The 21371-nt window shown below is 43.8% G+C and overlaps 2 protein-coding genes across 4 annotated transcripts in view; both read right to left on the reverse strand.

Annotated features, from left to right (window-relative positions):
- The window catches only part of gprc5ba (G protein-coupled receptor, class C, group 5, member Ba), a 26992-nt gene extending 23918 nt beyond the window's left edge, over positions 1-3074 (reverse strand). Inside the window, exon 1 of the mRNA XM_019868587.1 lies at positions 2580-3074. The gene's annotated coding sequence lies outside the window, so the exon portion shown is untranslated. The remainder of the gene's footprint in view (positions 1-2579) is intronic.
- A 9162-nt stretch (positions 3075-12236) lies between these two features.
- proza (protein Z, vitamin K-dependent plasma glycoprotein a) lies at positions 12237-18026 on the reverse strand. Of its 3 annotated transcripts, none has more exons than XM_019868563.1 (9): positions 17661-18026; positions 16279-16375; positions 15295-15452; positions 15202-15226; positions 14858-14971; positions 14008-14142; positions 13804-13919; positions 13133-13250; positions 12237-13040 (listed from the first exon to the last, which is right to left on the reverse strand). In XM_019868563.1, exons 1-9 carry the CDS (start codon positions 17691-17693, stop codon positions 12502-12504), a joined length of 1335 nt encoding a protein of 444 aa, XP_019724122.1. In that variant the 5' UTR covers positions 17694-18026; the 3' UTR covers positions 12237-12501. The 3 variants fall into 3 exon arrangements, with proteins under 3 accessions (XP_019724122.1, XP_019724132.1, XP_019724114.1); XM_019868573.1 differs by having other exon boundaries at positions 17701-18025; XM_019868555.1 differs by lacking the exon at positions 17661-18026 and adding an exon at positions 17433-17635.
- Between the last annotated feature and the right edge of the window lie 3345 nt (positions 18027-21371).

Raw genomic sequence — 21371 nt, forward strand, 5'->3', positions numbered from 1 at the left:
AAAAAAAAACCATTATATAAAAAAAAAAAAAAAAAAAAAGGATTCATGAAACTATTTCAACTAATAAGAGGACAAGATGAACGTCAGCGCTACCCATGACCATGTTTTTCTCCAATTTAAAAAACCTCAGTGACAGCATCAGCGCCTCCAGCAGAAGAATCTCAAAGTGAAGCCCAAGCCTGTAAGAGTCAAGTGAGAGCTCCCTTTTATGCAACCAACACAAGCCTCTTTGCCTCTCTCACAAGGCAATAATGGTGAATGTTAATTGCACCTGTCATTGTGTGACGAGAGAAAAACCTAAACTCGTTCTTCTGATTACAAAAATCAAGGTGCAACTGTTCCTCACTGCCTTGTGAGTGCCACAATATTTTAAACATGCTGGTACACACATTTACATACTCCAAAATTCTGGGGTGGGGGATTCTCCTTTGCGGTTTTTCAATTTTCACGGGAGGTTCTGTTCCCCATTAACCTCGAAAAACTAGGGATTATTGTAATCCGATAGGTCCCCCAAACATGGGTTTGTGTGGTGTGTATAGGATCGTGTGCACACAAATGTTTGTGACAATAAATATGTTTTTGTGTGACCAGTCATGTGGATGTGATCCGCAAGTGTGTATGTGTACGTGGGATCTTTGTGTGTGCATTTGTGTGAGAGATCTGTGCGTGTGTGATGTCTGTTTCTGTGATCTGGGTGTGTATGTGATGGGCATGTGTATGCGTCTGGGGGAGGGCTCGACGCATGGACACAAATGGAAAGGGGAAGCAGGGACATTCCCGTTTACAAAAAAAAACTGTCTTGGCATACAGTCCACACATGCGCGCACACACACACGTACACACGCTATGACACATACAAATCCTTGCAGCACACTATTAGAACCTTCGGAGGTTCCCACTCACCATCATGCCGAAAGACAAAAGTCTTCCGCGAACATATCGTGCATGCTTTTAGATGTGAAGAAGCCGAAGATTCAAACCCAGAAATTGAAGACTGTGAGCGGGCTACCACGCTGTCCACAGATTAATCCAATTTCCGTAATTTCCAGTGGGGAAAAATTAGATTCTACATCCAGACAAACGGGATGTGGACCAGTGTGGCCAATTTCAACCTCAAGAGTTGTCCACACAACCTCCTTGGTGGAGGTAATGCAGTGGTGTCTCGAGATTTTTGGAATGTGCTTCGAATGAGAAAAATAGCACTGTATAATATTGTACTTTGTACAAACATACAGTAATGATTTAACGAACCAGACTGAAAAGAAACACATTTTTCTTGAATACAATGGACATTGTGCTGCTGCTGCTTCTAGTTTGTGCACCTTGGCCACCACGGGGGCAGTATAATATACATACACATGCGAAGAAGAGTTTCACAACTGACCGAGTCAGCTGCAGTAATATTGGTTATTTTTCACAGGGGATCAAGAAAATATGCCTGTGAGTGTTCTTATATTCTCTGTCTACATGTGTTGCTCCATTCTTTGTGTTCAAATAGCTGTTGCTCCGAGGGACACTGCGACATTGATGCTAATCGTCAAACCTCGATGGCCTTTTGCATTGTTCAATAACATCAAGAATGCAGCTATCCCAAATAGACAACATATTTAGTTTAACATCAACCGGGAGTGCCAAATCACTACTTGTTGTGAAAAGAGTTAAACTCACTGCCAGTACGTGGTGCTTGTAGCTCAGATTTTTCCTCTCAAGGCAAAGCAAACAAATTGGCCGAATGACGGCTCGCATCGAAAGGCACCGCTGTAATCCAAACAACACACCAGCTGACAGTAACGAGGCTCATATCACCAATAATCTGTTGAGCAACACTAATGCCAATGCATCCACAGGCGCCCGTTTCCACGTAGACGGCCTCTTTCTGGTAATGGTACCCAAGTGGCTATTGGAGCTTCATTTTCAGCTGAGTTGTAGGCAGCGCACACTGTTGGGGTTCCCACTACCCCATCCCCCCACCACCACCACCTGCATCCTCCCCAAAAGGTGGGTGCACTCTTGCTTTTAGCTGACCTAAGGAGCAGCTGAATGTAAACGCATACACACACACACACACACACACACACACACACACACACATATACAGATGCACACACTTGTTAGAGAATGCTCTTTTTCCAGCACGCCCCCACCAGTTCCTCTCCTCATGACAATGTTGGCCACATGCAGGCTCCCCAGGGCATTCCAGAAGAGCGTTTGTTTGAGGCAGCATTGTTACAAATGTGTGTGTGCCTGGAATAAAGAATGACACCTCACCTCCTAACAATGATGGAGTGCTTGGCACTCCCCAAAATAAACTACCGTGTGCATGTGCGTGTGTGTGTGTGTAGTGGGGGATGAAAATGGACCACGCCAGAGCCAACCGTGCATTTACACCAAGGTGCTTTTTTTTTTTGGGGGGGGGGGGTCAATGTTGCTGAATGCATAAATACAAAACAAAACAACAACAACAAATCCTTTGGGCTTCATGCAGTCGTGCATTCATTACACCCCCCTCCCCAACCCCCATCCACCCCAATGCATAGGACATAAGCTATTTATGGTGACATGAGGAACACCACCGACCTTTTTTTTTTTTTAAATCGAAGCAAATAGATCCGCTGGTGGGTGGACGAGTGATGGGGGGCGCAGGGTGCTGTGCGCAGCGTCGACCAGACTCCGTGCTCCAAATGTCACATTTCGGAAAGAGCCTCGTCGCCCGCCTCAACTCTCCGCATCCACACGCGCGCCGCCGTGGCAGATGCTTCCGACTGTCTCGCTTTCGGAACCGGCGGTGGGCGCAGCAGCCCGAATGGCATATGTACAGCGGATCAGCTGACCCCTGCAGCCGCGGATGTGTCCCGGCAGGTCCGACACAGACGAGGGTGGTTGTTTCCCTTTCTCCCCCTCCCTATCACTCAAATCCTTTGTTTAAGCATCTTGCGAAATAAAAAAAGAAAGCCCACCGCGCAGGGCAAGGCGCCGTGCTAGTCCGTTTAAAGTCCACTTCGACGCTCGCTGCTGCTCAACGAATGAGCGCCACGCAAAAACTGCACTCCGCATAACGCGCTTGAAGATTAGGCCCCCACCCCCTCAGCGCCCCCCACGCCTCCTTTCCGCCTCTGCGCATGTTCACACACGCACGTCCACGCACAGAGAAGACAAATTCACTCCATGCTGTTGGAAATGAATTTGAAATGACTGACACATACAACAAAAACCAGATTTTAAATCCTTCCTGTCTCTCTATTTTGTATGGTCACATTCGTTAACGCATGCGCAGTCGCATTTATTCATTGACACGCACTATTTGGGGAACGGTGGTAATTCTATCATTGTATTTTTTTCCCCTTTGGTCATAAATTTGCATAGATATGTCTGATTGATGGATTGACAAATTGCCAGCTGGATGATAGATGTAAGGGATGAAGAGGCGGATGGATGATCGTAGATACAGTTTAATGGCTGAATGGAGGAGACAGCCAGTCTGATTGTGAAAATGTTGCCTTGTTTCTTGCCTTGTGTAGTGTCCAGGGTTATAATAATTTTTATTTCATTTTGACTTTTATTTCGTCAATTTAGTTCATTTTAATTTGTTTGTTAGTTTTTGTTTAGGTTTTATTTTTTGTAAAATATTTCATGTTAGTTGTAAGTAGCTTTAATATTATTATTATTTTTTTAATATGACAAATGCAAGATTTTAAAAAAACAGTCATTAAGTATAATATAATAAAGTCGAGTCAACTACACTCCTCAAACGACATTTTCGCTATAAACATAGATGTAGTTGGTTTTATACTAATATAACAAAGATGTAATAAGATTTTTTCAAAGCATTTTCATAAAAAATATATTTTGTGAACAAAAATGTTTTTTTTTCTATTTTAGTTTGTTTCACTGCTTTAATAACCTTGTAGTGTCTTGCTATGTACTCGAGCTGCTGACGTTTATGATTTGTATGGACGCCTCAGCTGCTTCAGTCCATCAAAATGGGGGTTGGGAGGGCTTTAAGAGGCTGACACACCCACCCCCCCAGTAGGATACACATCTTTCCCCGTCGCCTCATTTGTGGCCATGTTATAAAAAAAAAGGAAAAGAAAATGTTCTGGTGTGGTGCTGATGTTAAATCAGCTGACTAATAATCACTACATCTCTCCATCCACTTCAATTTATGAGATTCTACAAGAAAGGCTGGGAGGTTAATGCTTGTGTGCATTACTGCTTAAAATCCTCTTTTTGGGGACGAGCCAGCCACAGACTCCTTTTATTATTACCTATATTGTGCTTGAGGGTGTTCTGTCTTTTATTGCCATGTTCCCCCCTGATTTTGGCAAAAATCCACGCAAAGCGAGGTGACAGGCGGGCCGATGGGACGAATCGAGAGGGCGACTCATGTGGAGTGGCAGCTGACAACTGGAGGCTAATGTGACAGGTGCAGCCCAGGAGAGCAACAGCACCGGAAGATGAGGTGCAGGCCCGCTGCAAAGATTCATGGCCGTTTTGTCACTTTGCTCTATGTAGCTTCACCGGGGTATGCCTGGAAACAATTAGGGGGCTCGATACAGCAGCCATCATAAATCCATCCATCCATCCATCTATTTTCTGTTCCGCTTTATCCTCACAAGGGTCACGGGGGGGGGGGTGCTGGAGCCTATCCCAGCCGTCTTCGGCCAGTAGGCGGGGGACACCCTGAACCGGTTGCCAGCTAATTGCAGGGCACACAGAGGCGAACAACCATCTGCGCTCACACTCACACCTAGGGACAATTTTGAGTGTTCAATTAGCCTGCCATGCATGTTTTTGGAATGTGGGAGGAAACCGGAGTACCCGGAGAAAACCACGCAGGCCCGGGGAGAACATGCAAACTCCACACAGGGAGCTGGAATAGAACCTCTGCATTGTGAGGTTGATGCGCTAACCACTGCCATCATAAATTGGTTGTAAAATGGGAAGGCCACATAACTGGTAATGGTTGTGTTTAATTACGCGTCTGGTGTAGGGTTACATGAAGTTTAAGGGACATGTCCTCAAAAATCAGCTGTCATTTTTTTCACGATGGTCCACTTAGGTCATATTTGGCTGTGGCGGGCCTTAGTTGGACAATCTAGTTCTAGCCTAACATATTCCAAGTCAAACAGCATCAGTCATCAAAAGAAACACTCACTGTTAGGCTAGGTTCATTTACAAACTTTGCTAGTGTGCTAGCATTTAGAGTACATCCAGATAAAGGTTAAGGCTTTTTATTTATCCCTCCAGTAATAATTAGCAAGTACGTCAGTAATATTAGCCATGTCTGTGTTTCCACTATGTCTACAACCGCCTTTGGGTCTCTCTTCCAAGCAGTTTACTCCACGGAGCATCTTCTTTTTTGCTGACACTTCATACTTTGAAATTATGTCTGTAGAGAAGAAGGCTAAAATTCATTCATTCAAACTATTTCCCCTTTTTTCTCAATTGGTCAAAAGACATAAACGCGTTTGTTTGCCAGTAGTGCTATCGGAGCACGCTTTCGATTTTGCCACCTGGAAGAATGTGTAACATCATGCTGAATTGTTGTATAGATGTTATTTCTGATTATTTTTTTAGGTAATTTTAAATCATCACCTCGGCTGTTAGCCCCAAATGGGTTCGAAGAGCTCCGTTTTTTTGCCGATAACTGGTTGCTGTGCAACTGAGTCACTCCCGAAGATATATGGAGTACCGCATGGTTCTATTCTTGAACTCTTATCATTTGGTCTGCTCATGCTGCAAATTGTCAATGTTTTTTGTTAATACAAAGTCTCTCTGTTCTTTTTTCTTTTCATGCTCAAACTATGGTCTGCAGATTGTATCATGGTCACGCATTGACATCTGCGCTTCCAATCTTGAGCTTGAGGGTCACATTAAAGAAGCCAATGAAGGATTTCTGCTTCATTTGCTATTTATGCTAGACTAGCAGTGCGGTCATGTGACAGACTCAGATGTTGACTTGCAAACTCTGAAGCCGATTTTGGATTATGTGTCGATAAGAACAATAGTTTGTTGTGTTTGTGACAAAACAACTGCATCAGTTTCCAGAGAGAGACACCAGGATGAAAGGCAGGATGTTTTAAATATGACAGGACACAGGTGTCCAAAATTAGCAGGAAGAGAGTCTAATTTTAAACGCACACACACACACACACACACACACACACACACACACACACACACACACGCACACACGCACACACGCACACGCACACACGCACGCACACGCACACACACACACACAAACACACACACACACACACACACACACACACACACGCGCACACACACACACACACACACACACACACGCACACACACACACACACACACACACACACACACAAACAAACACACATGTTTTGACTCAAACAAGTTATTTTCTTCCAGGGCAATAGCTTCAGTTTCATTTCTGTCTGGCTTCCAAGCAATTCTCCCTGTTCTTTTTTTGGTTAGTTGGGCAGCTCAGCCCTCTGCCCCACCTTACCTTTGGCAGTATCGTGAGGAGAATTATTGTATGTGCTTTTTTGTGTTTGTTTTGGACAGTGGGGTCAAATGTGCCTTGTGAAGTCTGCCTAGCAACATGCAAACGTGACACAATTGTCAAAATGTTTCAGAGCGATTCTAATAAATTTATTCACGATAGTTACCTATAACTAAAGCAGGCTGTTAATCATTAGCATAGCACACTATATATTCTATTTGTATTCTATTCAGATTCAAATTAAAATTAGTTGTCTTTATGAATGCTTTTATTTTTTTCTTTCTAGTAATCCGATTTATCTAGCCATGTAGATATCCATCCATCCATCCATCCATCCATCCATCCATCCATCCATCCATCCATCCATCCATCCTTCTGCTAACGAGCAAGCCATCATTAGCACAGGAGAGTTACATTAACATTCAAATTAGTTAGCTATTATTTTGTTTTGTTATTAGTTTTGGCTAAATGGAGTTAGATTTTCTATTTCGTTTTTTTTTTAGCCTCAATGTCAACATCCATACAAAAAGTATATCGCTAGCATATTAAAGATGACATCGCACATGCTAGCCGGTTAGTTTTAGAGTTGCTAAGAGCTAGCATCTTGCATTTTGTCATCAGAAAATGCTTTGTAGAACCTTCTGTTCATACTCTAAGACAATGGAGCTCAACTAAAACTCGGAAGCTAATCTGAGCCTTATCAACAAGGATGGCCTAAACCCTCCGGCTGTTGCTTACCTATTCTGTGGTCATGACCTTTCAAGTAGCCTAACCTCACAGATGGTTGGCACGTATGAAAGGTCACCTATTCTCAATTTTTCTAAAATCATTACATAAAATGGCCAAAACACTTCAACAAAGAGCACTCCCACCAGTGATCTCACACATACATGCACGTGGGTCTTACTTTGGCTCCTCAGTCACGGTCCATAGCTGATTCTCCTTGATTCGGTGAGTCTGATTAGGGTCCGCATGTGAGCTGTTCATGTTTCTCAAATGGCTCTATAAAGGATTTAACCCATGCCGGGTCAGGGTGAGGTCAGTCGAATAAAGGCGGATTGAAGGAGTTACCTTCCTACTGTGTCACCCAAACACCGTGACCATACACTGAAAGTGACTTATTGTTCTTTAAGCTCCAAAGGCCTCCAGGACTAGTTGATGTCCATGGTCAGAGGTGGATCAGAAGGCTCTTTTTTCCATCAGCAGGGACGGCAAATAGCAGACCCAAATTGTGGCGATGTCATCATCCAGAGCTGCAGCATACTTTTTATTTTCACTTGAGTATTTTTCATTCGAAGACATGCTCGTTGAAATTTTAGCAAAAGGTATTTATAATTGCATGTACAATCTCTGTAACAGACCCTTGTCTCACATGATTCCCATTTCGCCAATCTAAAGACTTTGATGTGTGATACAATATTGAGAATACAAAACATACCATGTAAAATCAATATGTACATTTACTTCACACAAATGCACTCATAAACATGTACTATATACCTTTAAAAAACTCAAATAGCTTTGTTTTTCCAATTAGCCTTGTTCACCTTGTGCATGCTAATTAGCCGGTGTTAGCATCCTACGGCTCAAATCTAGTTGGCCTCCATTGTTTTCCAACTGGCGCGTTCGCAAAAACCCTGTGAGAATGCTGACTTGAAGCATTTGATTCAATCCCCTCGCCTGCTTTCAGCGAGCGTGTCTGGAATTACAGCAATGGGGTTATGTAAAAGTCTGCAGCCTGCCTCTCTCTCTCTCTCTCTCTCTCTCTCTCTCTCTCTCTCTCTCTCTCTCTCTCTCTCTCTCTCACTCTCTCTCTCTGTCTCCATCACGCCAGGCCTTGACCTCAAGCTCTCAAGTGTTGTCTCCATCCTCGTTGCACAATTGCCCAAATGGAAACTGACATGAGGTACAGATTGACGTGGGTGTGTGTGATTTTTTAAGGGGGTTGGGGGGCAATCACATTGTTAGCCCCCCGTGTGGAATCAGACACCACGCAGACAGATAATCCCCCACAAAGAGTCTGTTTTGAGGCTGTGTGCATACGTGTTCTGCATATATTTAGCACACGTGAGGATTTGGGGTCACAGCATGGGGATGGATTACTGATTTAGTAGGACAGGAGCCAGATTTTAGCCTCACGAGCGGCACACTTTCACCTCCATGGATGACATCATCATCCTCAGCTCCAGTACAGCGCAACGGCCAATACGTGGTACACTAGCCATGATCGGAACTCAATTTACTTGTATCACAAATCTCAATTACCCCATTGAAAAGAACTGAAATGCCATTGTCAAGCACTGAGCACCATTCACACAATTTGTTGTTAAAAGTATACAAAAATATAATTAAAAAAAGAATGTTAAAAAAATGGTTTTATAAAGTGTAGCAATGATTCAATATGAGCAAATATTTATTTGAAAGTACAAATTGTAGAAATTACAGTGTAAAAACATCAAAATGGAAAAGGTACAGAAATAAAATGCTATTAGAACTGTACTAGTGTGTAATGTCCGGAGCTGGAGTCATTTTGTGTGCGTGTGAGCGTCTGAGTGTCAATTATGGGCTAATAGCAGCTCCCATTTTTGGGGCCTTGAATTTTCTTTCAAATGAGAACGTAAAGAAATCGACTGGTTTACAAAGTGTAGCAATGAGTGACCTCGGGAGCTGGAGCAGGTTAGCTAATTTGCTTCTGTGTGTCGGGACAAGTTGTGCCCTACAGCAATTTCTAAACAAAAATAGCCTTAAAAAAATATATAAAACTAACTAACCATAAAATTATCCATAAGTAGGGGCACAAAACATTTAAGTCAAAACCATCGAGATGTGTAACACGCAAAGTGAAGTTGTTTTTTTTACTTGATTCATTATTGTTCTGTTTGGTGGTATTATAGATGTTGTGATTCCATTTTTGTGTGTTTCCAGCAGGTGGCAGTGGAGGGTTTCTCCTCCAGCGTGTTCACCTGCTGCAAATTTGATTATCATGATTAAGCCTGTATTTAAGGACTGCCAAGATTCCATGACTCTTGTCAGATTATTGACCTTGTTGCTGCTGTTGCTCAGGTGTCTTTTTCTCGATGTCGCCATTGTAGCTTTTGCCTCTTTTTCCTCGGTAGTAAGTATTATTATTTTGTTTTTGCTCTTGTGTTTGCTTCGTGCAATTGGACTGAGTCATTCCACTTGTTTTCTCGGATTAACTATTTCTCTGCCTTTCGCAGGCGCTTTTTGTTAATGTATTGTTTGTCCTGGTTCTAGTTGACCAGAGATTTCTGTTTATACTTTATCGGTGCGCTTTTGTTATTCAATCAGTATTTTTGTGATGGATTTTTTTTTTTTATGTCTACATTTTTTTACGTTTGTAAACCTCAAGAATCCTCAAATGTTTTTCAGATTTGTTGTGCATTTGGAACAAATCACTTCTCTTTTACACCTTTTCTCCAGATAATGATTTTGAAAGCGAACTCCGAAGTCAATGGAACATATTGTGTTTGGATGTCTTTGGATGTTTTCGCTGTCGAGGCGTTCCGATTCATGAGCTGCAGAGTGACATGAAGTGCTTTCTTCTTCCTGGGATGTTGGTGTATGTCATGACCCTCCCACTAATGTCTCCATGCAAGGGCTATTCATTCACGTCTAACAGAATGCAGTTCCATCAGTCCATACGCCATGATCCAATTCTTTCCATGTCAACATCTTTCACCAAGGCCTTTCTTTGCAGTCACATCTCATTTGTGCCATCTACACTCATTTGTTGACTCCAAGGTAACAGTTTGTAACTTTTTGAGAGCTAAAAGGTAAAGGCCAGCGTGTGCATTTATTCCTGTTGACTTGGACCTCCTGGCGTCTAATCTAAAGTTAGCAGTCTTGAATTTAAGTTTTAAATTGGACCGGAAAAATGTTGCTGTCATCAAATCCCTCTTTTTTTCCCTTAGGCTGTTGGCTAAAGTAAAGACAAGAGTACTTCGAAGCAGTAACCCATGCCTTCGTTACATCTTCAATGATTGCAGTCGTTTACTATATTTTGGAGTCAGCCAGTCCTCCCTCAAGTATCTCCAGTTGGTCCACAATGCTGCTGCTCGCCTCCTAACTGGACAACTCCAAGTCTGGCCTTGCTTCATCCAAGAGTTCATTTTACTCTTATTTGTTTTTACATGGTCTCGCTCCACCTTACCTCTCTGAGCCCCTCAGGTCAGCAGTCCAGACGCTCCTGGAGGTACAGAGTCAACCCCGCCCCTTTTGGAATGACCTCCCATTAAATGTTAGGCAAAAGCCCCCCACCCACTCCCAGGTCCATTTTTAAAACTCTTCTTAAATCACATTTTTATTTTTCGACTTTTAACTCAACGAGAGATGCAGCATTGTGTTAATGTTTTATTGTTTACTGTCTATTATTTATTAATTGTCTTTGTTTTTATATGTATTATTTTTTTCTCTCTCTAAGTATAGCACTTTGTGCGCAGCCATGGCGGTTGTTAAAGCATTCTACAAATGAGGTTGAGGTATTCTAGTTGCCTATGACCATTTGTGGCATCGGCAAGATGACAAATCGAATGTTAGCGTAAGACTTGAGGTGACGAGACCTATCCGGTGACGTACATGCTGTATGCCTTCCTAAATGTTGCGCAGTCCAGTAAATGTTTAACAATGACATGAACGAAGCCAGCAAGAGGAAAGTGGCGGTGCAGACGCAGGGAAGGAAGGTACTTCTCAAATAAATCTGCAGTGAAACGAGAGAGTGAAGGAGCAGGCCCATTTTTGGGCTTAAGGAGCGATCTCCTAGGCGAGAGCCATGGCAACAGCCACCGTGGGCCCCCAGCATTCAACGCTGTCCTTTTCAAAATTGGCAGGTCAGGTTTTTTTTTGTTTTGAACTCGTCTTGCGTTCCGTGTCACTCCCATTCTTCCATTCCCTTGCATTGCCCCATGTGACATGATCACCAAAGGGGAGGGAGGCTGTGAGAAGACTGCAGAGTGGGAGTCTGTGGGAAAATGTTGCCAAAGAACACAGGAGCGAGAGCAGCTTATTCAAATGCAGCCCATAAAAGACAGACTCTGGGGGAAAGCATGAATTAGTCTTGAGCGCTGGTTTTGTTGTGTAAGATACGTGTAAGCTTATGTTAAATTATTATTGTCATTTTATATTTGAGCATTATATTTTTTTGTGTTGCAGTTACCTAGGTTATATTCCGTTTAATAATTGCTTAAACAAGTTTATGTTGATATTGTCTGATTGGTTAAGGAAACCAGGAAGTGTTTGTGTTACCGGAAGGAAGGAGGTGTGTTCTCGTTCGTTCGGAGGTGCAGACGATGGAAAATAAAAAAGCTGCCTTCAAAGGATTCCATCTCTCCTTTTGCCCATTCTTAAAGTAGAGCTATCCAGTACAAAACTACGAACCTCTCAACTTACATACGTATACATCCAATATCATCTCCTTGGCTAGATACATTTTTGTATGTAATTGAAATTTGAAATCTATTATAGAAGTGAAGTAAAACAATGTCATCTATGAAGTAGTTTTTAATTTTGAGAAATGTACTGGAAATTAAAACAGCATTTCTGATATTTCAACATGTACACAAATCAAACCGAAATCACGTTTGGTTTACTTGAGGGATGAAATGAAATTCCAAGCAAAACAAATTATATTAAAAAAAAAAAAAAAAAAACAATTTCAAAAATATGTCTAGAGATTTACTTGAAATTACGTGTTGGAAGCTATTTCAAATATTTCCACAAAGGGGAAAAAAGAGGCTGGGGATCACGTGTACTTTATTTGTGGTCTGATGATTGCATGCATGCGAAAGGAGCAGCGTTGGGTCGAACAAGACACTTTCAAAGCGGTTTCATGCGGACCAAGTCAGTGCATCACGTGGACGTTTACTTTACTGGAGCGCCACCTTGTGGATAAACAATGTAAGTCTGCATACAGCTAATACAGTAAGGGTTGAGGTTAATGTGTTTAAATGTTGAATAAAGTCACCCAAGTGAACAGGTTCGAAACATGGATTGTGAAGCCACTACAGCGAGTTCACGAGCGACTGAATCCATCCCAGATGGCGCGAGACTTTCTGAAAGACGAACCCTTTGCTGCACTCGGCCCCCGGCGGCTGGCTGACCACGCCGGTGAGGAAGAACACCTCCCTGTACAAAGTGAGCAGGGGGCTTCCGGAGCTCACGCTGCAGTCGGCGTTGGCCCGGGCGGCCGTGCAGCCCATCTTGTTACTCATCAGATTGGGATGCGTCTCCAGGCACTGAGGCAGGCTTTTGTACGCCAGCTGGTTGAGTGTGAGCTGGCCCTGGAAGGACGTTGCCCCCGCCTCGGGGTCTTTCCAGCCCGTAATGATGGCGGGGAGATCGCCAGACGTCAGGATGTGGTCCGCAAAGTCTCTCTCGGGGATGCACGCGGCCGACACTTCCCTCTTGAAGATGATGCGGTCGCGCAGCTCCACCACGGCCAGGTCGTTGTCGGGGCGACCCGGCACGTAGCGGGGATGCGGGTGGGTTACTTTCACGTAAAGCGTCTGCTCGCCGTCCTCGGAGGTGACCTTACGCTTACCTGGACGAAGAGATGCACCGAACCCAATCTGTGTCGTGTAAAAGCCGCTTTCAAATTGTGACTGTTTACTTTCAGCGCTTGTGTGTACTGACCCACAGCCACTTGGAAGGAGGTGTACTTGCTGGCACACTGCGCTGAGGTCAGCACCAGGTTCTCCTTGAGAATGACTCCGCTGCAGAAACCTTCCGACTGGGAGCTCTTGAGAAGGGCCTGCGAGCCACATCAACACAGTAAGTTTTCGAGACAATGAAATGATAAAAAATTGAGCCCGCTGTTTCTATGAAATAAGGGATGCAACTAACAATTATTTTCTTAAGATGTCAATGAATTGCGTTTGGTCCATAAAATGTCAGAAAATAGGCAAAGGCATTTTTTCCAAAGCAAAAGCAAATGCCTTATTTTGATTCAATTTGACGGCGGGGGGGGTGGGCGGGGGGTTAATGGTTTCTGAGTAATTTGGGAACGCTGAGTTCAAAAATGACAGCCGTTTCTGTGCATTTCTGAGATGTCGATATTTTAGACAACTAACATTTTACGACATGTTTCTTCAATTAATGTTTGTGCTTTGATGTCCGCCTATTTTTGCATTTGTTTACTGCTAATAGTGTTTTTGGTTTTCAAAATAATGAACCCAACTTGAGCAAAGATTAAAAAAAAAAAACAACAACAACAAAACAATCTGCTCAAAATCCATAGCTGCCTTGCGAGTGGATCAGGAAAACAAGCTGGCATTTTTTCATGTGCGTGTGTGTGTTTTGCTTACCTGCCAGGGACACTCCCCAGAGGCGCAGGCAAGTCCCTGAAAGTTGCTGCGGACGATGGTGGACTGTCTGTTCTCCCACTGGCTCAGACTGTGGACCTTCCCGCATGGATAGCGGACTGACGAGGAGAAGAAGGTGCGTGCGTGTGTTTATTTCTTCCCTTAATGCTGGCATTGTCACGACTGAGGTAATGTGAACGCGCGTACCTGCGGGCTCGCACTTGTTTCTGTCCGTTCGATGGAGCTTCCACCCTCGTGCGCAGGAACACTCGTAGGAGGTGTAGCCCGGTTTACAGAACTGGGAGCAGCCCTTGTCCTTCTCCAGGGTGCACACGGTTTGGTCTGAAGTGAGGACAAACACATGAGTTAAGTAGGCTTGGGGAATCATCCAGTTTGTTTGGACAAGAAGATATATTTTAATCCATACATCCATTTTTTTCACAGAGGTGCTAGTTTACAAAATCAGATTTCCCATTGCCAACATGGCAATTTGGTGCTTATATGTCGTGACTCTTCTGATTCATTGAGTATCCAGAAAATGTAATTATTAGGAGTAGTTGCTATGGGGGGAAAAAAATAATAAGATATTTTTTGAAAAATGTCATTTCTTGAAGACGGAAATAGGACAAATATGTGAGATATTATTTCAAGGGCCCGGTGAGCCAGTGGTTAGCGCGTCAACCTCACAGTGCAGAGGTACTGGGTTCGATTCCAGCTCCGGCCTTCCTCTGTGGAGTTTGCATGTTCTCCCCGGGCCTGCGTGGGTTTTCTCTGGGTACTCCGGTTTCCTCCCACATTCCAAAAACATGCATGGCAGGCTGATTGAGCACTCCAAATTGTCCCTAGGCGTGAGTGCGGATGGTTGTTCCTCTCTGTATGCCCTGCGATTGGCTGGCAACCGGTTCAGAGTGTCCCCCACCTACAGCTGGGATAGGCTCCAGCACCCCCCCGCGACCCTTTTGAGGATAAAGCGGATCGGAAAATGGATGGATGGATTGCTTCAAGGCCCTACAGCCCAGCCCTTGAAAGAAGTGAAGTAGAAATGTAAACGGCTCACCGGTCTCGCAGTGCACCCCCGAGAAGCCCGCCTTGCAGACGCAGTCGTAGCCCCCCACACTGTCAGAGCACAGGGCGCCGTTCTTACAGGGATTCTCCGCGCACTGGTCTCCATCTTAAGATACACGAAAAAGCACCAGCGTCACACGGGAGGTGGCAAAATTCCCACAATTTTTGCACCAGTAATTGACAAGGTCACCTCCAAATATCGATAGTTAAAGCTAAATATGATACCTTTCCGGTCCTCCTTCCAGTGTTGAATATTTACAGAATTCTGAATTTTATACCGGAAACGTACCACCCTGTAGCAACCCGTTTCACACAAAAGCAAGTGCAGCAACTTACCGATGTAGACGGACCAAAAGATGTCCTGGAAGAGAAGGTGAAGATGATGAGTGAACGCATGAAGAATGCGACGAGGGAGCGCGAGGATCTCACCGTGCGATATGAGTCCTGGAAGTGCTTGCGGGCCTCCTCGTAGGTGCACACCCTCTCCATGCAGGCCTGCTCCAGCGTGGACGGCTGCTGGGCGGTGCCGTCGACGCTCCTCTTCTGACGTGAGATCATCGAGCTGGCCTCATGCTTGTCCAAGAACACTGGAGGACGACGACGAGGAAGCGGGAGAGCGTTACATCAAAACTGGGCTTCGTTCAGCACACCTTCTGGGCTCACTTCCTGTTTCCGATTGCTGGGTTCTTTGATGGCTCAAGGACATCCACCTTATTGTCTAATTCATACTAGGCTGAGGATTTGGACAACATGAAGTCAAACAATAGCTCAAGATGATGGCTTGATTTTTAAAATAGTTGTTAAAGCTGTTTATTATTTAGCGCTAAGCAATACCAAGTAAACAACAATAATTGATTTGGAAAGAGTAATGGGGGAAGAAACAAGTTTGGAAGACACTTTAATGCAAAATGCATCCATCCATCCGTCCATCCGTTTTCTGATCCGCTTTACCCTCACAAGGGTCGCGGGGCTTGCTGGAGCCTATCCCAGCTGTCTTCGGGCAGTAGGTGGGGGACACCCTGAACCGCTTGCCAGCCAATCGCAGGGCACACAGAGAAGAAAAAATATCCACGCTCACACTCACACCGATGGACAATTTTGAGTGTCTAATCAGCCTGTCATGCATGTTTTTGGAACGTGGGAGGAAACCGGAGTACCTGGAGAAAACCCACATAGGCACGGGGAGAACATGCAAACTCCACACAGGAAGGCCGGAGCTGCAATCGAACCCGGTACCTCTACACTGTGAGGTTGACGCGCTAACCACTGACACATTGGGCCGCCAAGCAAAATGCAATTTTAGCGAATTATTTGATTAATCAATGAAATAATCAGCCCTGCTCGAAAGGAGTGTATCTGTTATGACAAGAACTTGGCAACGCGACATGCTCCTCTTGTTGCTGCTCTCCTCACCTGTTTGCGGGGGGCTCTGCAAGGCGGCCACGGCTGCCACCAGAAGCCACACAAGGGCGCCAATTGGGGTGGAGGAGTGCATGGTGACGCCTGAGTCCTACAAATGATACGGCACAAAAAAGTACATATGTCAGATGACAGAAATGAGAGCTAAGAAGTTTCAAGTGAGGTTGCAGTGTTGTTTCATTAAGTCATCACTTAAGTCATATGAAGACTGGAATTAGAACGGCATCAATACAATGGGAGACATACTTGATGCTGCTTGCAGAAAGTTCATCTTCAGAATGGACCTAAAGCGCACTGCGACACAGATTGATTTGACCTTCTGTAAACTTCACATTGTCCAACTGCAGTGGCGCTTTCTGAGATGTGGACCGAATATGTCACTGTTTCTGTACTTTTGACACAACTTGCTGCTCTAGCAAGAAGCTGAATGGCAAAGTTCACATTCACATTTTTTAGACTTCCAAGGACATCCACTTCTCTGCCTTTCTGTGACTCTTCCAGTCTCTCTTTCTGATCACATTCGAAGCTCAGTGCCTAGGAACATCCTGTTTGAGGTAATTTTGATCAATTACGCTGCTCAACATCATTTATTGCGAAGACGTTTCAGAAACAGTCCTCTTGTTGCTCAACCCAACCTTCCAATTTTTAACAGTGAATAAATATATTACATATTTTTATTATTACAATTATAAAAACCTGTAGTCATAATTTACAAAAAACAGGCCAAGATTTGGAATCAGCGCCAACAAAAATCTATGGAAGTTTACTTGCATCTCTGATTTAAAAAATTGTAAAAAAAAAAAATATATATATATATATGGTTAACCATATTATTTCAGCAACAAATAACACAAAATATTTCAAAACTGTGAGAAATAAAAACGAAGAGCAGAAATGCATACATCTCGTTTTAGTTTGGTGGATGACAACAAACTCAAATCGTGCTTTTATGTTATGTTTTCAATATAATGTATTAATTTATACATGTTACATATAAAAGTACCGCAATAATTTTATTTTGGGTGGGTGGGGGGTGACATTCATCCGTAATTAGCGTTCCGAAATAAAGTACCTACATATCATGAATGTCCCAAATAAATAAAAACCATAATTCTTGTTCATTCGATGTGACAGTGCAATTTTCTAACAGCTGCCATGTTGCCAGCAGGTCTGATTGTTGACTTGCTGCACACGACGCCCTTCCTCCAGCTCCGTGTGCGTCCACACAAGGCCGAGATAACACTAAAAGTCATCTTGCACTAATAGGTCCGGGAATTGCTGCTTAGCCTTTAGCATTAGCTCGTACGAACAACGATTGAACATCAGCTGGCGCAAACAAACGAGAAGGGTAAAAAAATAATACATCTCGTCAGTACATTGACGTCACATTCGGGGAGTCGACCTGTCATGACTCACCTCGTGCAACCCAAAGACAAATGGGCTGAGTTTTGGAAGCTGTCGGTTCCGAACACACAACACCGGGCCGGAAGATTGGGGGCCTGCGTCGGAAAATGTCGAACCACAATAACAACACGACTATGGCAAGCGGAGATGATACAACACAGATTCACATTTATTTTGAAAAGCAACGTAGGCCGTTTTTCAAAATAAACGCGGTGGCCGCTAGGCGTCGAGAACGGACCTCGGATCGCCGTACAACAGTCTTAAAAATTAGCGCGGCTTTGCGTGGATTGATCAGATCCGCTTGCCATCGCTCCGTCGCCTCCTCCGCAGTCGAACTGCCGCTTTATTTTAGGAGGTGTAATATCAATGATGACCACTGGAGGGCATCAAAGGACAAAACCAAGTCGGGAAGTCAGCTCTCACGATTTTCTTCAATTACTACGACAGTACTGCTACCACTTGTACTACAGTACTACGACTCTCCTATGACTACAACTACTGTACTTTAAATGTCATTAAAAAATTACAAATAGTGATCACGCGATGAAAAACCTTTTGCTCTTCATAGGGCTGCTTGTCGTTTAGAAGAGCTCAGTGCTGGCTGGCAATTTGTGCCCAACGTAGTACCGATGTTTTTCGAGTAAACGAAAACTAACGAAATAACAAAAGCTGGGAATTCCGGACGAAAGCACGTGCACTTCACAGTGCAGAGGTTCAGCGTTCGATTTCGGCTCCGCCCTGCGTGGAGTTTGCAAGTTCGCCCCGTGCCAGTGTGACTTTTCTCCAGTCACTCAGTTTTCGTCCCACATTCCAAAAACATGCATGGCAGGTTAATGGAACACTCTAAATTGTCCCTGGGTGGTGTGAGTGTGAATGGATGTTCGTCCATGTGTGCCCTGCGATTTGCTGGCAACCAGTTCAGGGTGTCCCCCGCCTACTGCCCTAAGACAACTGGGATAGGCTCTGGCATGCCTGCGACCCTCGTGAGGTTAAGATAATTAGAAAATGGATGGATGCATGCGCTGCAATTGTGTGGTTCTGTCCTCAGCTGTGAGTCCGATAACGTCTGTCTGATGACCGCATGTCTTGTGCAGCGCAAGTGGGGCAGGTTGTAATTTGCCCGGGCCCCAAGCGGATTCACCCCAACTGGGGCAAATCGAGAAGGGAAAGCATGTTGTTTCCCGCTGGAGGTGCAAATGAACATTACGGCATGTGCTGATTTCCCCGAGCGAGGAGTGTGAAGATCCGGTGTCGCCTTAGTACCTGATGACTGCGAAAACAGAAAGTACATTGATCCATCATCTGTCTTTTTCTGCCTGTCGTGTTTTATTCACATCTTTTCTTGTCTCACCAAGCTTCCTTTCCCACTCTTCTTCCCGCAATTAGTTTGCAATTGTGGTAAAAATTGGCTGATCCATTGCTCCTTCATGTTTTTTTTTTGTAGTAACGCTACCACAATCTATAACATGCATCGATATTAAATGAATGTTGACAACCTTGATTAAAATACTCACATGCACGTTGAGGCTTGAATAATTCTCCCTGCGCCTGTGCTTCTGTTTTTCAGCACTAGTAGTTCATTCGTTTCTTCGTTTTTATTTATTAATTTCATGTCAGCTGATATCAAGCAAACGTGCAGCTTTGATTTGAGGAATGAACGTAGAGTTTGGAAAATGAGTGGATGGATGCATCTTGGTGTCATCTGCTAACGTTAGCTGCTAGCTAGCTGACCATTGGCTATACGTTCTACAGGTAGCTACACCTGCAATAGGTGGAAAATTCGCCGCATGACGGAAAATAAGTCCTTTGAATTTACATAATTTGAACACGTTCATCGGTTGCGCATGATTCAAATGTGCGAAACTGACACATTATTTTGTTTTCAAGGACATGAAGGGAGACTGCGTCAGTGTACAAAAATCTATATTTTTAAATACGTTGTACAGTAGTTTTACCGCTCACAACATTCCTTCTACACATTTAAATGACTAAAACACTTGCTGAATTCCTCTTCTCACAAACGTACTTTTGTCTAAATGAACCTCTTTAACTCACTTCAATAAACTGTAATTTATAGCATTTAAGATGTTTAAGATTATTTACAATAACCTTATCCTTCGTTATTTGTTTCTTTGCTGCCATCCTGTGGCAGCTTCGTGCCAAGGCGGGATGTTGAAGTGAGTCAAGGAGTTTAATTCGGTCAAAAGTAATGCTTTATCACCAACTTGTGGCATTGACAGACAATCCTAAAAAATGTTAAGAGGTGCCATGAATCACTCACAAATTTTGGCTATTTTCACCATGGCTCACATGACTCTCCTGTTTGGTCTTTTTGTGTGTTTTTAAACACCACAAAATGGCGCCAAACCCCTGTCGATATAAAAGTAGTGCTTTAGCGCCTTCTTGTGTCATCTTTGTGTGTGCGTGTGTGTGTGTGTGTGTGTGTGTGTGTGTGTGTGAGAAAAAAAAAATATATAAAATTTCCCCCAGTGTAATTCCAATCACCGTCAATTTTTTTGTGGATTTTCACCATTCACGGCCTGGATTGGCCCCTATGCCTCTTGAGCAACCAATGCATCAAACACGTCAGCTGGCCTGTTTTGCTCCAAACTGCAACATACTGCACTGTAGTTTGCAAACAGCCCACGCATGCGCCTTGAGTGAGAACACGACGACGGCGCACGAACACACAATGCAATCACGCCTCCATTCAAGTGCCACAAAATTGTGTGTAATTGAGTTGTTTTGTGACAAGGACCAACGATAATGTTGCATTAAGTAGTGAGTGGAGGGCAGGCTGAGGCAAGGGCGGCGCTGTGGGGGGTCTTAAATGCTCCCCTGCTCTGTCCCACTTTTGTACATTTCTTCCATTAAAAAAAAAAAAAAAATATTTCAGTTAACGTCAGCTGGACATATTTTATTTAAGGCTTAATCGCGGTGCCCCAGTCCCTGAAGCTAATTTATTTGCTCACGTGTCAGAGAGAAGGTGCGAGCGCACGTGACGCGCACTCCTTCCTTTACACACTTGCACCCTCTCACCTTTCGCTGCGAGACTGGTTCTCAGAAATCATCTGAGATTGACGTTATTCTTTCATACTCCAGCGCCTTCGCATAACACAAGGACTTGAAAATGTCTGGGGAGGGTTGTTTTAAAAATGTATTCTGATACCGTTAACTAGTTACCGATTAAGAATTGTCATCAGTAAGGTCATTAAAGAACTGTAACGTTGACTCGTTCACTATGGAGACTTGACATTGTATTGTCAAACGTTTTGGAGCATTTTGATGAATTGTTCAAGACGCACTTGCACAGAATTTTGTCTTGGTTGACAACACAAGTACCAAACCTATTGAAACAAAAAGTAGACTCTCTTCTTCTCCAAAAACGTTTCATTCTCACTTTGTCAACTCTTCAGTAAATCAATAGTATAGAACATGGCTTGGTTTCGGCCAAAACACTGGATTCTGACCCAAAAAGTGGAGAAAACGACCTTTGACGCTACTATATACGTATGATGCGATATACAGAGTGGTGTCCATCCCCTATTCAGCTCGGGTCCTCTACCAGAGGCCAGAAAGCTTGAGGGTTCTGCGCAGTATCCTTGCTGTTCCCAGCACTGCACATTTCTGGACTGAGATGTCCGATGTTGTTCCCGGGATCTGTTGCAACCACTCATCTAGTT

Source organism: Hippocampus comes, unplaced genomic scaffold (assembly GCF_001891065.2).
Source record: "Hippocampus comes isolate QL1 unplaced genomic scaffold, H_comes_QL1_v1.1 scaffold98, whole genome shotgun sequence".
Classification (NCBI taxonomy): domain Eukaryota; kingdom Metazoa; phylum Chordata; class Actinopteri; order Syngnathiformes; family Syngnathidae; genus Hippocampus; species Hippocampus comes.